A 16,134-nucleotide genomic window follows, 5' to 3' on the forward strand; every position below is an offset into this window, starting at 1 on the left:
CTCCCCTCCCCCACGTCAGTGCTGCTCTGCGGACAAGGCTGCAAGGGCCTCCATCAGCCAGCCAGGCCTCCTCGGAACCTTCTTTCCTTCCACACACGCGCGCAGGCGCACACGCGCACACCACTGCTCCCTTTTTCTCAGACTGCACTCTCTTTCTCTCAGTCTAGCACAGCAGATTGGAGCGAGAGGGAGGGGGAGCGGGGCATTCTCAGACTTTCCCTCCATTTTGAGGCCTTTCTCACTGCACGGAGAGCAACCATGAGTCCACAGAGCCGAGTACAGCTCAGACCGAGCCTTACCTCAATGACTTACGCTGGCCACATGTCAAAGGGAAATACAGAAAGCATTCATGAGACGGTGTTATTATTAGTACAGCAGGACTGTATACAGTATTTTAAAATAGGGCTTAAGAGTTTAAGATCCTCCACTTCCAATCAACTGGACAGTGACGTCTGCAGAAGATTTTGGGCCTCATTTGGGGACTGTGGCACAGGCCTGGCCATGGTGGACTCAAATGAATGCCTCTTGATTAAATATATCTCCCCTCCAAAATAATCAGTGACTACATAAAAATGGGATCTGATAGCTGTGTCTCATGTAAAAGGGTGATCTAGCCTAAGACAGGAGTTTAGTATATAATTTCAGTGTTACAGTAGCACAGCATCGTATCCCTCCGCCTCAACAGTTTGCCAGAATTCACAATTTTCTATCATTTTTATGCTTTCATTCATCAATGATCTATCACTGAATTACCCAGCATGGATTGCACAAACACGTCATTGGGAATCCCGGTGCTGTCAACCAATCCTAGCTGCTAGCCCAGCTACAGATCTAAAGGTAATAAATACACTGAGCATTACCATTAGCTTCAGTTATACCTCAGCCATCAAACAAGATCATAGAGAAAAGTGATTCTATCTTTATTCAACACAAGATGGGCATCAAAGAAAAGATGCCAAACTAAGGTATTTGGTTAGCATAGCTAAGTAGCTTGCTAATGTTAGGTTGTAGCTTGTTCTCCTCACCTGATGAGTCATTTCAATAATCAATTCTTCCCATTTTAATGACAAATTGAAGATTATTACAGTTTTATGGTTGCAATCGGATATTTGGCATCTTCGTTGTTATGTAAGCTCTCTGTCTTCCTTCTGAATTCACCAGCTGTAGAAGAAGAAGCATTTCAAACAGCCCACCCCCAAGAACTTACTTTCAAGATACATCACCCGAGGGGGTTTCCTAGTCTTTCCAGTGGAAGATCTCACATGGCTGTAGGATGTGAGAACTGGTTAAACTTCTTTATCATTTCAGCTGAAAGTGGTATCAAATGTTAAAGTGGCCCTGGACCCCTGGTCTAGTTACAGAACACTGGGTATGCATAAGCAGTGACCAGATATCAAAGCAGCCAATCATTTGAATGCCAGTGACCAGGTTAATGTGATCTCCATTTGCAGAGTCCACTAAATAAGTGACATCACAAAACCAGAGGGCACCAAGCAGCAAGAGCTGGGTTATTGAGACTGCATGACACATGTGGCTCCTCTACACTCTTAAAGAAGAACATTCTTCAAGGATTCATTAGTTCAGAAATTGCTCTATTTAGAACCAGGAACACACATAGAACCCTTTGCACGATTAAAGAGTTCTTTGCTTCATGAAAGTGTTCTTCAGATTGATGCGCTATAGATGGCTCTATACAGAACCCTTTTCCCTATTGTTATGTCAAGCTTGTTACTATAGAAGAACCCTTTTGTGTGCTATATAGAACCCTTTTCAAAAACATTGTACATAGAAGCGCCTACAGCACATTCTCCATCAATCTGAAAAACAATTTCATGCTGTAAAGCATTCTTTGTGTGTTCTTGGTTCTTTACTAAAGAACCCTTGAAGAACCATCTTTGTTAAGAGTGTAGCGTCAGTCTGAGACGAGGCGTGATTCCGCTTCTCAACATGCAGACCTTTTACCTTAAAAATACCAACCGTGGATGTTTAAACGAGTGCGGATGAGAGTGAACCTCACAATATCCAAATAAAGTGAAATATATAAAACACAAAAGCAAACTTTTAAAAATGAAGATTTTAAAGTGATACACACCAACATCATATTCACTACCAGCATATTCTATAAAGGAGGCAAATATAGTTTTCTGAAGTTTTACTGTGAAAAATCTCATGTGTGCATTAACACACACACACCTTCCTTCTGGGGTGCAGGGGGGAGCCTATCCTAGCAGTCACTGGGTGGAAGGCAGGACATACCCTGGACAGGCCGCCAGTCCATCGCAGGATAGACAGACAGACAGACATATACATTCACTCTCTCTCTCTCTCTCTCTCACACACACACACACACACACACACACACACACACACACACACACACACACACACACACACACACACACACACACACCTGGGGCAATTTAGCACGTCCAATTGGCCTGACTGCATGTCTTTAGACTGTGGGAGGAAACTGCAGAGCCCAGAGTAAACCCACGCAGACACTGGGAGACCATGCAAACACCACAGACCTTGCCTTACCAGGGAATCGAACCCAGGCCCTTCTTGCTGTGAGGCAACAGTGCTATCCACTGTAAATGCACAAGGAACTGGTTAATTCATCTGAAGTTCAATTTTCTTCTCAGTTAGTTGGTTTACACTAACATGTTTACATTGGTAATAGTGTAAATTCAGAAAAGAGACGAACGTATAAGAAATGATATCAAATGAGAAGTATTTTTGAATTTACTCGATAATTTCTTTCATATCTACTGTCACAGAACCAGACAGCAAAACTTCCTTTAGAAACTATTAATTTACTGGAAAATCAGCACCACAGTGTCTTATAGTAAACCCTGATGAAGTGAAGAATGTATGTACTTGTACAATTTACCTGGGCATATTTTACTGCCCTGTGATCATCTGAACGTTGTGAGTAGTGATGTGTTTCTATACCTCATCACTTTCCAAAAACTCAGGTAAATGAGACTAGTACACTCAGAATGCAGGCATTCAGACAAATAAGTAAAAATAGTGCTTCAATGGTTCTGTAGTAAAGACATTGGTTTTATATAGAACAATGAACGCTCAAGCCTTTGATTGATTAAAGGGTTCTTTGCATCATGAAAGGGTTCTTCAAATTGATGGAAAATGCGCATGGATGTCCGATAGGGAGTTCTATATGGAACCTTTTTTGAATAGGGTTCTTCTGTTGTTAAAAGCTTGACACCAGAACCATAGCAGAACTTTTTTCAAAAAGGTTCTATATAGAACCATCTACAGCACATTCTCCAGCAGTCTGTAGAACCATCTCACCATGCACCATTTAATCATGCAAAGGATTCTCTGAGTGTTCACGGTTCTATATATAACTGCTGTCTTTAGTAAAGAACCCTTGAAAGAACTTCATAATGTTGTGGTGCTATCAATTTTCTTTGAGTCTTCTTCTTCTTTCGGCTGCTCCCTTTAAGGGTCGCCACAGCGGATCATCTGCCTCTTTCTTGCCCTATCTATTGCCTTCTCTACTTTCACACCAACCATCTCCATGTCCACCTTAACTACATCCATAAACCTTCTCTGAGGGTTCTCCTTCTACCAGGCAGCTCCATCTCCAACATTCTTTGCCCAATATATCTACTATTCCTCCTCAACACATGTCCAAACCATCTCAACCTGGCCTCTCTGGCTTTATCTCCAAACTGCTCCACCTTCACTGTCCCTCTGATCTGCTCATTTCTAATCTTGTCCATCCTTGTCACTCCCAACGAAAATCTCAGCATCATCTCCGCCACCTCCAGCTCAGCCTCCAGTAGTTAAAAAAAATCCTAATTCACACATTAATCCAATGTAATGTGTGTACTGTAATGTACTGTAACTGAACTTTTTTACACTTGCATTTGTACAAGATCTTTTTGTTGGGACACTGGATGCAGTTCTGTGGCTAAAATGTTTACATGTGTGTTCTCATACTGCGATGCTTTTTACTGATATAAGAGGTAATGGGACACATGCAATAGATCCAAAGTCCTCTATGGGAAAAATAACATCATTTTCAAAAACCAATGTTTTTGTGGCCTGTGGTAAACAACAGTATCACTCAATATCCCTGAATGTCAAAGGAACCTCTGAATTACAAAGTCATTCAGCAGCTGAAATACAAATATTGCTACATGCAAGCCAACACTACTGTGCACTGAACCGACATCATTAGACTGGCAACCTCAACAAAAACCCCACACTAACCAGCCAGCTTGGTCAAATGTGGTAGTTGTCAACATGATTGAAGCAATATTTCAAAATGCTATTCATTTGTGATGAAAATGATGCTGACTACAGAACTAAGACAAGAGTATGAAGGTCGATGGTAAGAAAGCTCATTTAGCTAAATTACTTATTAACAATGAATGCTAGCAGGTGCAGCCTTGTTCTCACCAACAAAATGTTAACTGCATTCATTAAAAAAAGGACAGATTAACCACATCAATAACGAAAATGCCTCCATTGATAATACCAGGGAAGACAGATTTGGTTGAATAGGTGTCCATCCTGCCTCAAATGACGCATTGTGGGTTTGTTTTTAGTTGACAGCAGTGTTCATATACATGAAACACTGGGCCTCATTCACCAATATCTTCCTACACTTTTTCTTAAATGTGTTCTTGAGAAGAGTCTTAAGAAAAAGTCATCAGATTTATGACGTGTCTATAAACCACTGAACTTCACACTTCTGTACTCTTGGGTGCGTATTCTGCTTTTCTGTTTATACCCAAGAACAAATCCCAAATAAGCAAACACTTCTGATCAGAATCTTTGTGAAAACTGCATAAGTGGGTTCTAAGAAGAAACTTCAATATTCATTTTTTATGTGGTAAAAAAGAAATTATATCCAGTGTTTTTCCCAATATGTGAACTATTTTTAGGAAGATGCAATTAAAGTCATTGCATTACAAAGAACTATTGAAAACTCCACAGGAAATGTGTCTAATTATTATTTATACAACAGTTAGTTCCAGCCACGCAAGCTGATTGGTTGAGAAGTGTTCTAACTGTGCCGTTATTTCGCCATAACATCACAGCTTTTTATTGTATCACTCCACTGAGACGCCGTTGCTAAGCAACGACACTGACAGCTGTAGGAGACGCTCAAGCCATTTGAGCGTTTTTACTTCTTACTTCACCACAAACAGAAAATGGACACTTTGAAGATGAGATTTGACCTACAGCCGATTTGGTCCGACTCTGAAAACGAGATGTGATGTTATTTCGCGATAGCACCATCCCCATCGTGTTCTATTGCTTAATAATATGATACCGCAATGCAAAAACCTCAATTGTTTCACTATAATAATAATTATTATTCAATTAAAAACAAATAAATATATAAATACACACACACACACACACATACACATATATATATATATATATATATATATATATATATATATATATATATATATATATATATATATATATATATATACACACATATATATACACACACATATATATATATATATACATATATATATACACATATATACACACACACACACACACACACATATATATATATATATATATATATATATATATATATATAATCGTATAGGCTTCATCATTATAGAAAATATTAGCTCATTTTCTTTCTGATGACTTAAAAGTGAAATATGAAATATGACTGACATGTTCACGACAATCTTAAAGCGAAGCAGACATTTGGATTAGCGAGACAGTCCAGAGACGAAGAAGGGCAGGGTTGGAACCACTATGAGAAGCACAATACAGCACTTTATTATTCAGAGTCTTTAAGTGACAAATAAACAAACCAAAACGAAAACATACGAACATAAATTTCAGGTCACAAACTAAAACATACAGACACAACAAAGTCAGGTTGATAGCGAACGCTCTCAGCGCACCGTGGGCAGTAGCAAGAGTCCATTCACAGAAGAAAACAAGTTCAACTGCTGAAAATGAAGCCAGAAAGCAAGTCCTGTTCAGCAGACTCTGAAATGAATACAATTAGAGTACACAGCACAGCGCCTTAGCCATCAGTCAAACGGCTCCTCGTTCTGACCACGAGAGAGGCCTGTGGTGTCAGGGGAATCTGCCCCTCAGTGGAACAAAAGGGGTCATGGCAAATGTAAAAAAGGAATACTTCAGTTATAAACAGTAAAAATAAAAAGCAAGAGATTATGTTAACTTTAAACTGCATTAGATATATAGATATATTACTTAGCAAAATGCTATATTTTGTTAAAAAATAACCATGAAGAATAGCCACCAAAAGTCACATCCATTGAGTGAACCAATGCAGAACGAATGACCATCTAACGTGAGCACAAAATGAATAGCAAATCTCTGAATACACCTACACCAACATCTCCTTAGACATATCTAAAAGACTGTACAAATATACACTAACTATTCTAATATGATTACATGAAGTTCAAGAATACCTGTAATCCTAATGAACACTCGTTCTGCCACACAACAGTGGCTAAACAAACATTAAGTACTAATGTGGACCTCTCAAAGAAACAAACAGAAGGCAAAACATATTCTACTGTTTGGTGCATTTTCAGTGTTTTCTTTCTCTACCCTGAGGAGAAGTCGCTTCTCACCCTCAGTTCAGCAATCTAGCATTCATCTTTACATATCAAAATGCTGACTTTTTTGCCCTTGAAAATGGCTTCAGGAGGTTTAGGAAAGCATATCCCACTGCTGCCTGTGACCACAGTCCCTAAGCTCAAGTGAGGCAGCATTGTTGGTGTCTGGCAAACGTAACAAATGACGTGTATGCAAGTGCATTTTTAATAACTGTTTTTAAAAATCAGACTTGTTGCTCGCCAAGGCAGGTTCCTGCTCCTGATTGTCCAAGCTTGGCCGCGATGCCTGTCTGGCCCTCTTCACTGGGCCTTTCACTTGTATGCAGCTCTTCCTTTGACCCGTAACCATTTTCACCACTGAGGGCGTCCTCTGGCTCAGAGTCACTCGCTCCTCCTTTACTTTCCATTTCTATTCCCACCCCACTAGCTAGCTGGTTGCTCACCTTAGAGTCCGTATTTTCTTGTGCAGCCTTGACATTCTCATCCTCACTGTCCGAGTCCACAGAGATGGGCTCTGAATTCAGAACCCCCTGAGGTTTTACGATTATTTTGACTGACTCATTGCAGTTGTTCCCTAGGGTATCCTTTTCACCATTTGAGTGAGGCGAAGCTTTGGGAGTAGACCTAGCCTCCTCAGTCTCTTGCATATCACCATTAGTAGTAGTGTTTTCGTGAAACCGTATAATTGCACTGGCAGATCTAGCGATGAAATCCCTAGATGTACGACTTTCCTGGTCCTGAATGTGGCCTTCAAAAAACCACTTCGAATCAAAGTCCATTGGATGCTGCAACTGCGCAAGATCATGCATGTTGAACCCAAGCAAAACATTAGCTTTTTGTGTTTCGCAGTCACGAAGACACTTTCTTCTACGGTTTGCGAAATGGCTTGAAATGTCTGATTTCCAGAGCCAAAGACAGGAAGCCAGCTTCTCCACTTCCCTGCGCGTGGGATATGGTTGCCGGTTGAAGTACTTCGTAAGGAATGCCTTGCGGGCCTCATATGACTCATTCTCATGGCCCTTTGGGTCCAAAGCCAACACAACAGGTTCTTCTTTCAGCTCAACTGAGGCAGGGAGGCTTGGCCGAGCCTGGTTCCCTGGCCCAATTTTCCGTTTCTTCAGGTCAGCTTCTTCGTCATGTTGAAACCCGGCTCTTTTCAAGGAAGCTCCCTGAGCCTTAACTACTCTAGTAGTCGGAGCAGGCCTGCTGTCCTGGCCGTTCTGAGTCTTGCTCACACCACGGCAGTGTACAAGATGCAGAGTTATAGTGGAGGCTGTCATGTTGCTGGTATAAACACCAAGGCAATGGATACACTTGTACGTTAGCTTTTTCTCCACTGGATGCACTGTTTGGATTACTTGGTGTCTCTCTCTCAAGTGGTGCGCAAGGGCGTCAGAGATTGGGCCTTTCAGAATGGAAAAGCAAAGTGGGCATAAGGTCTTGCCCACATCCCTCTTATAAGGAACAGCTGCCTGTGGCGCACTTCTAGCATGTGTCCCATCTGGGGCCTCGTTATGTATCTTTGGGATGTGTGACGTTGCAGGCTTGTTTCCTTGTGGTATAGGTGAGGCATTGTTTTGGGCATGGAATGCCACAGACTCTTCAGGAGCATCCCGCATATTGTAAGTGGTGACAATTAACTGGACGTTCTTGGGGTTGCCCTGCTGAAGAGTCAGATCAAAAGTCAGTGGAGAGTCAGTGCGTACTCCAACAGACTCATTAGGATGTGATGCTCGCATGTGTGCCACCATCTTCTCAACGTCATTGAAAGTTGCCCTGCAGTGTGGGCACGACAGACCATGGATTAGCATATGGTTCAGCAGTGTGTCGCTTGGCAGGTAGCGGTTGCAGTATAAGCATTTACTAGTGAAGTTGTGGATCTTCATGATGTAGTTGGCCACAGCAGGCACCTTTTCTGCTTTATGTTCTTTCTCAAAATGTGAACTATACACATTTTCTGGAAATAGCTCATTGCATATTGTGCAGATCTTCCATTTCTGGGTATAGGATGTACCCAGGACAGAGGCCCCTTTCTTGGGAGGGGCAGATGATACATTAGCAGCAGCTGCCTGGACTCGTGAGGTCAGTGAAGGAATCTTTAGAACAGAAGTGGATGTTGATGCAGAAACCGCGCTGCGTAAATGGCTAGCAGAAAGGTGAGGTCTGGCTGTTTGAGACTGCTGGGGCACTGAAAGCTGTGCATTGCCTGGCAAAGTAATACGTACTTGTTGTCCCCCAATGGACACGGCTTGGGTGGTGCCTGCCTTCAGACTAATTGTACCTGGCTTCAAGTGAACACCTGACAGGACCCCAGAGGAATTTAAACTTCCCTTGGGAATGACAATGCGACTCAACTGCTGAGCGGACAGTGGCCGCACTCCTGCAGTTACCAGGGTGCCCTTTGGAGTAACGCCGATGACATTCTTTTCTACCTGGGCTTTAGGGGACACCATAATACCAGGCTTGGGACGAGGCACCACCACATTAGTATGTCCAATCATAGCTGTAACTTGGTAACCGATGCGTTCATGGTCTTCAATGACATGCTGCACTAGTGCCTCATAGGTACGTGGCACAAAGAGACAGCGCTTACAGTGAATGGCTGTGCTGCTACTGTTCCCAGCACCTGCAGTGCTATTACTATCTGTAGTGTTCCCTGTGCCTGTGTCAGAACCAGCTGCTGATCCATTAGGTGTAGCTGTTTTCTCACCCGGCTTGACCATATATGGAGCAGCAACATGTTGGAAGTGTTCTCGGTAGATGTGCTTTCGCACCACATTGTATAGTGGGTCCCTATAAGTGCATTTCTTGCAGTAGTACACGGCCTGCTCTACACTGTCTCGGGCCTTATCCAGGCGAACACCATCCTTTAAGCTGGTTCCTGTCCCCTGGAGGCCACCAGTACTCTGGCGTGTCACATTGTTGGGCATGTGAAAAAGCCTGATGTGTGTCTCCAGGGTCTTCTTGTTCCCATTGTAAGTGCAATACGGGCAGTTAAGGAGGATTCGATTCTCAAAGTCCTCACTGTGGACATTACGAAAGTGGCTCTTGTAAGCTGAAAAGAACTTGGAGGAGAATGGACAGCCTGAACAACAGAATGGCTTCGACCGGTACTCCTAGAAACGAAAAATAAAAAACGATCAGTTAAAAAAAAGGCAATACAAAGAATAACTTCATGAATGCCACTGTTCCACATTGTGTAAATAACAGAGTAGCTCTACTTACTTGTGTTTTGGTAAGTGAGGGATCCCACATGCACACATCATCCCATGTGGTGTTCTTGATGTAGAACTCATTGGGCACAAAGTCTTTATAGTCCTGCGAGGGGGAAAAAGGCCAAATGATACATATATGCCATTACTTTAAACAGAGACTACAAGAAAGACATATTTACTGAATATGTGCAATTGATTGCTAACATCTTGACAACAAGTCTCAAGGTAGTCAATCAGTTTCATCACACTTCTTTTTTCTCCCAATTTAGCTATATGATTGCAAGTATGTTCTTATTTGCTTTTTACAAGGTCACATCATTGCATCATGACTGAAGTAAAACAGGTCGGGGATTTCTTTGGTTTGTTACTGGTCAAACTGTTTAAATGACTCGCATTTCCACCTATGAAATAACTGAAGAAAACACTGTATTTACTGAACACTGAAACTGACAAGTTTATTATTACATGATTTAAGAAATCAGAGTACAATCATAAATTCATTCAATTTCTGGTTTATTCTTGAAACAAAAACATGGGTTTTTGTAAACATGAAGCACACACATTTTCTTTACAAACAATATCAGGTGAAACAGCAGTGCATTAGACATGCTTATGCTAATAAATTGGCTCCTGCCAAATTTGACAACGAGTAACAAAACAAAAAAGGTACAAAAATGATTTCCTTTCTGTTTTTAAAATATTGATTTGAGTGTGTTACAGTGTTTGATCTTGAAGAGCCTACAGTTTTTCCACTTTGTTTTTAAATACTGGATGTTGGGCATAAATCCGTTGATTGATGAGTTTTTCAAAGTTTTTACTGCATTAAACAAAAAACCCTATAAACATAGGTAGAATGCTATCATTAAACAACCAAAGAAAATAACTATTAGAATAATTAAAAAAAAAAAAAAAAAAAAAAAATACACACTTTACCCAAAATGCCATTGGGTATGATCACCCTGCTTAGTTCTGTAAAATACACTGTCATCCCTATTCTTTTTTAATGAAATAGCATTGGCTGACCTATATTGCCTTTACAAAGCAGAATTACTGGCAGTGTTACTTTAGCTGTGACTGTATAATTGAATCAGTGTCATTTAACGTTGGCTTTGACAGTAACAATACTTACATCAATGTGTTCCTTGCAAAACTCCAAGCCAATATCCCCCAGCACTTTCTTCACATTTTTCCTAGCTTTCCTTAAACTGCCAAGGTTGTTGACCGGGAGTTGGAACATACTGCCCACCTAAAGGAGCAAAAACACAACAGAGAAGAAAATAAATCAAATAATTGATTAAAGTTCTGATTTTCCATAGACTTAAGCAATATGTCTGCAGCTACAGCTGTACAGGCCCTACACCAAACTTGTGGTCCATTAAAAACCCACATTCATCATTGTGCAATACAGCATACCAGACAATCCAAACTGTTCTAATTAATGGCAAATCCTGAAGTGTGCGCCTGTATTTAAAGTAGAGCTCTTTAAATACACAACATGTGAAAATTGAGGGGTATATCTGCAAAGTAAACTACCAGGTGTGTGAAATCTTGTAAGAGGTTTATGGAAAGCCTACTTTACCTTATATGTTAAAACCTGCAATTTTTTTTGAACATCAGCCTCCACAGAAACTATTTTTAGGCTAAACACATCACACCTCCAAAGATAGTTTTCTTTTGTCAGCCCCCGCCCCCCCCATCCACAGCTCTTTCTAGAAATTGACTTTGCTCTAAATTATTTACCCTACAGTTCTTAAGGTAATTATTAGTTTCCTTATTTCATTTTGACATTTATTACACAACGCTACTTAATGTATCACAATATCAAAAACGATGTGAATTATCAACACAATTCATGTTGGATGAAATCAACACACCAAAAGATGTGATATATGGTGATACATCAAGACCATAACACCACAGCCTTCAGTTTAATTTTAGTCTTGATGGCAGAGCCTAAAGATGTTTATACATGAAGGCACAAAGGTAACAACTTAAGGTGCCTACAGAATCGGGAATGCTGCAGGACTAAAGTCACAGTCCATTCAAGTTATGTGAAAACACTTCTCGCACAGTATCTATGGAACTTTTGACGATTGATGAATGCAGTGATCAATGACGAAAGCTGTCTGAGTTGACAACATCTAAAATCCTAATATCAAAGGATGCACTGAGGACACCATTACTGGGCCATCTTGTATGACTTTAGAAAATGATGGTACACTTCATCAATAAATCAGCTGAGCAGAGACATTTTAGAAGAACATAAAGATAGAAACTCAACATCCACGAACAGGGACTGAATGCAAGCACCCATTAGCTAAAATGGAAATGTTGATACTACGGTTGGTACTTGGTATGCACTTGAAGTTAGCTGGGACAAAACTAACAGGGCTACCTTTGCATCCATAACATAACAGACCAAAAGAAAGATTTTGTTCTCTTCAGAAACATGTTAAAGTACAACCACTGAGAAGGACAGTTTTCTTCCTGAATGCTGCTACTCTACACCAAAACAATGTTATACTAACCTGACAGAACTTTTGTTCTCTTCTGCTTCTCCTAAAATTACACCAAAGGAAACTTTATACAGTATCATAAAGGATAACTAGGTAGAAAGGAAACTTATTATTTATTTTGTTTGTTTCCTAAATAATCTGAAGCACCCAAAAGTACAAAAGTATCTATCAATACTATCAATTGCTGTGTGACACCAATATCCATATAGGCAATACATCACCCAGCCCTGCTGCTATTTCCTAATGTCTGCAACTTTTCTGTTATCACACCTTTTTGAAAGCCTCAATCTATTTAATCTAAACCCCCGAGTGCAAATAGAGCCACTTACACTATGTGGAGGTACTGCAGTACATCAGTACATAAACAGTGCAAGTATGAAGTCTGAATCAAGATAAACAGTATAGAGATCAGGACAAATTTAATTAGAACAAAGTAATTCATTCTCTTTATGTCTGCCTGATCAGGCAGTCCTTCATCAAAAGACATAATGTAATCTATTCTTTCCAAACAAAATGTGTCTGAGAACAAGCCGGGCCAGAGTTGCGCTGAACCGACCCTTTAACTGAGAAGCAGTGACAGGTCCTGGCCTCTCCACTGACAAACACCTCTGTGCTCCACTCTTCAACAAACAGAAGCAACCGAATCACTGCTCTGCCTGGTAGCTCGGCTCTGTGTCTGGCAGTGAAGCCTCCCTTGCCACACCACCTTTCTCCCATCCAAAGTAGATGGCGCTAGAGAACAGCTCTACCTCTTATATAAGCTTCTCCCTACTCCGCCTGCCCCTTTTCCACTCTCCTTTTTGTGCAGCCTCCTGAACTGCAATCATGGAATGGCGCCTCCTATTGAAGCAGCAGCAGTGGCACTGTGCAAATGTCTGCAGTGGACTCTTCTGGGTGGGGGTTATTTTCAGCTTCTCCAGCTTACTGTAGGCAGCCATGAATATTCACACAATCATGATTTAGGCACAGCAGAAACATTAAATACAAGACAAGTAACAGAATAGGCTAAATCTCACATACAGAGACTAGAATAACCCACAAATTTAGTCTAATTTGAGTGACTGCGGTCAGTCATTGGTGGACAAAGACATCACTGACGCAAAGGGTCTTGACACTCACTTTTTAAGAAAGATACAGGAGTAAACAATATGTAAAAAGTGAATAAATAGGCAGACAAATAATGAAGATATAAAATATATACAGAAAACATGTACCTACATTTCAACTGTGTTTTAACTGAAACCCTGAATGAGGCAAAGTCAAACTGAGCTTGTAAACATGTTATGTATCATAATTGGGTCTACTATGTCCTTAAAATAGATCAGTCATTAAAAAGAACTATATGCTGAAATCATAAACTATGACCATGGACTTTTGATAACTCCGGAAACAAGTCACACATCAGAATATAGAGGAAAGACTTACACTGATCTGACAGTGCTTGTGGGTCAGTATGCATGATAACTAGATATATGACTTAATAAAAGGTTTTCAGTGTATATATATATATATATATATATATATATATATATATATATATATATATATATATATATTAAAGCCATCAAATTCGAACCACCGAAACAGGTCTGACCGAGGGAGTGTCACTAAATTATCAACACCTTGCCATTCGTCCGAGTTGTTTGATGACATCAATCGAGGGGGCAGCTTGCTAAAGCGCAGCTTCACTGGATTTTGATTTGGGAAAGTTATTAACACAGCACAGCAGCTCAAGTTGGCTCATACAACAAAGTGGACATGCGGAGAGGACAGCACCGCACTGACCACCCGCTCGGTAACTGGCTTTTATCAATTGTCTCTTCAGTAGGGACCTTGCCTGCATCGTCCAGGTAGCTAGAGATAACGGCCAGACCTACATTCTTCTGTAGCTTCTAGGAAAGTGAGGGGAAAGCTGTTCATGCACCATGCCAGCTATTTAGCTCATCAGCTCTCCCCCTTGTGCTTGTTACAGGGCGCAAACGGGTTTGGATGGATGGCCATCTCCAACCGGCTATCATTAGCTTCCTAGCTAGCCCGCTAGATTAAATGAGTCTGGTTTTGTAGTCGGTCTCTTTCCAGTTCTCCCTGCACTGCTACGCCTGCTTGTATACGCCGCTCTGAAGTGTAACGGTTTTTTTATTTACTTCAATAGCTCACTCGGTAGCGTTACTTCATTAGCGCTTTAGCTAAGCAGAGCCAACACTGCTTGTTGTTAGCGAGCTTTGCTGTTACCGCTGGCTGGTTAACAAGCGGTGCCACAAACAATTTCACGGACTGACTAGTTAGCTAGCTAGCTAGCTAGCAGCACCGGCCAGTGCTTTACTGACCAAATATCGTTTATTTAGCGAGATGTGTAACGTTAACGCCTTAGCTGGCTACCTGAAGCAGTTGTTGTCTTGCTGGCTAACTGCCCTGAACACGAGCACAGCACCGCTGGAGGCGGCCGGCGGACAGACAGAGACACTTCACCTGGCTCTGAACCGGGTTCCCGTTGAGGTAGCAATGATGTCGCTTCGCGCCGCTCAACTGCCGAGAGACAAAGCGCAGCCAGCGGTGGGATCACTTTCCCTCCTCCTCAGCTTCGCACGGGGCAGTCTGGACTAAGCGGCGGACACACCACGCCGAAAGAGGGAGCTCCACTTCTGTCACTGTCCGACCCCGGAGCTGTCTGCCTCCGCTCGCTTGGCTGCCGGGGGATGTGCTGCACCTCATCTAGCTTAGGGCGAGGGGGGGAATTAGCCAGAGCGAGAGAGAGGGAGAGAAAGAGAGCGGGCTTGGTTCCTCACGACAGCTTAGCAAAATCTCAATTGCGATATAATTGAGTGCAATTAACTTAACTGAGCCGCTCTATTAGCTCTAACAATGCATCCCTAGCCATAACATGTTCTGTCCAAAATGGCGTGTGAAAAAGGGCGGAAGTGACATGTGTGTTTGATTATAATAAATAAAAAAAATCATTGTGCCGACAGAGAGTCGTTGAGTCGGGACGTTAGTGGTGAGAGGAGTCGTTCACTCACACATCTACCTGTTCGAGAGTGCCCTCTTTAGCTTACCTGGAATAAACAGGGACTCCAAAAAAGCCGGTTGTCTTCGCGCAGAGGTTTTTTTTTCTTCAACGTTCCGGGAATTGGTGTAAACAACCCCCAGATGCAGTAACGCGCAAAATGTCCATAGGGGGCGCTATCCTCTTGAAGGTGATTGGACAGAGTCGTATGCGTCAGTTCTGCATCTGGTATCTACCCCCGCAGAGAGTCGGATGTATACAGTGCCTGAGTACTTACCCAGCGTGGAGTACTATCAGTTCAGGTGGTGGCGCTGTACTGCTTTTGTGCACAACTCACCGGGACTACTTCTGTGCATGAAGTGCTGGGGTATCTCAGGCACATGGATCCTGGAAAGACCCCCCCCAGCTCGCACCTTCACCAAATTAAACCTTAATCTGATCAGTGCCTGCAGGTAGACGTCCCCTAAACAGCCAGTGAATGATAATACAATGTGTTACTACCACTCATAGTGGTAGTAGGTTTCTATGTGAAACAGGACACTGCCCCCATCCCAAACACCAGGGGCTAAAATGCTTTGCATTGTGGAAACGGTCTGGTAGCATTAGACCACATTAGGAAACAAAGAGGTCTTCTCCTCTGTCATTGGGTACCAAGTGACAGTATTGGGTACTAAGTGCCTTATTAAGGTGTAATAAAGCCCTTATGACACATTAGTACACTGGTTGAGCAGTCTTGGTCTGCTGATGTCTGTGCCAGTATCATATTGTGAACATACTATGAGTGCTCAGAG

The 16,134-nt window shown here is 41.8% G+C and overlaps 1 protein-coding gene across 4 annotated transcripts; it reads right to left on the reverse strand.

The window, feature by feature from the left end:
- Positions 1–5,755: 5,755 nt before the first annotated feature.
- On the reverse strand, positions 5,756–15,653 carry adnpb (activity-dependent neuroprotector homeobox b). 4 transcript variants are annotated; one of them, XM_017710199.2, is made up of 5 exons: positions 15,393–15,652; positions 14,809–15,051; positions 10,953–11,069; positions 9,834–9,926; positions 5,756–9,724 (listed from the first exon to the last, which is right to left on the reverse strand). In XM_017710199.2, exons 3-5 carry the CDS (start codon positions 11,058–11,060, stop codon positions 6,833–6,835), a joined length of 3,093 nt encoding a protein of 1,030 aa, XP_017565688.1. In that variant the 5' UTR covers positions 11,061–11,069; positions 14,809–15,051; positions 15,393–15,652; the 3' UTR covers positions 5,756–6,832. The 4 variants fall into 4 exon arrangements, with proteins under 4 accessions (XP_017565688.1, XP_017565679.1, XP_017565696.1 ...); XM_017710190.2 differs by having other exon boundaries at positions 14,809–15,055; XM_017710207.2 differs by lacking the exon at positions 14,809–15,051 and having other exon boundaries at positions 15,393–15,653.
- Between the last annotated feature and the right edge of the window lie 481 nt (positions 15,654–16,134).

This window comes from Pygocentrus nattereri, chromosome 9 (genome assembly GCF_015220715.1).
Source record: "Pygocentrus nattereri isolate fPygNat1 chromosome 9, fPygNat1.pri, whole genome shotgun sequence".
Lineage (NCBI taxonomy): Eukaryota > Metazoa > Chordata > Actinopteri > Characiformes > Serrasalmidae > Pygocentrus > Pygocentrus nattereri.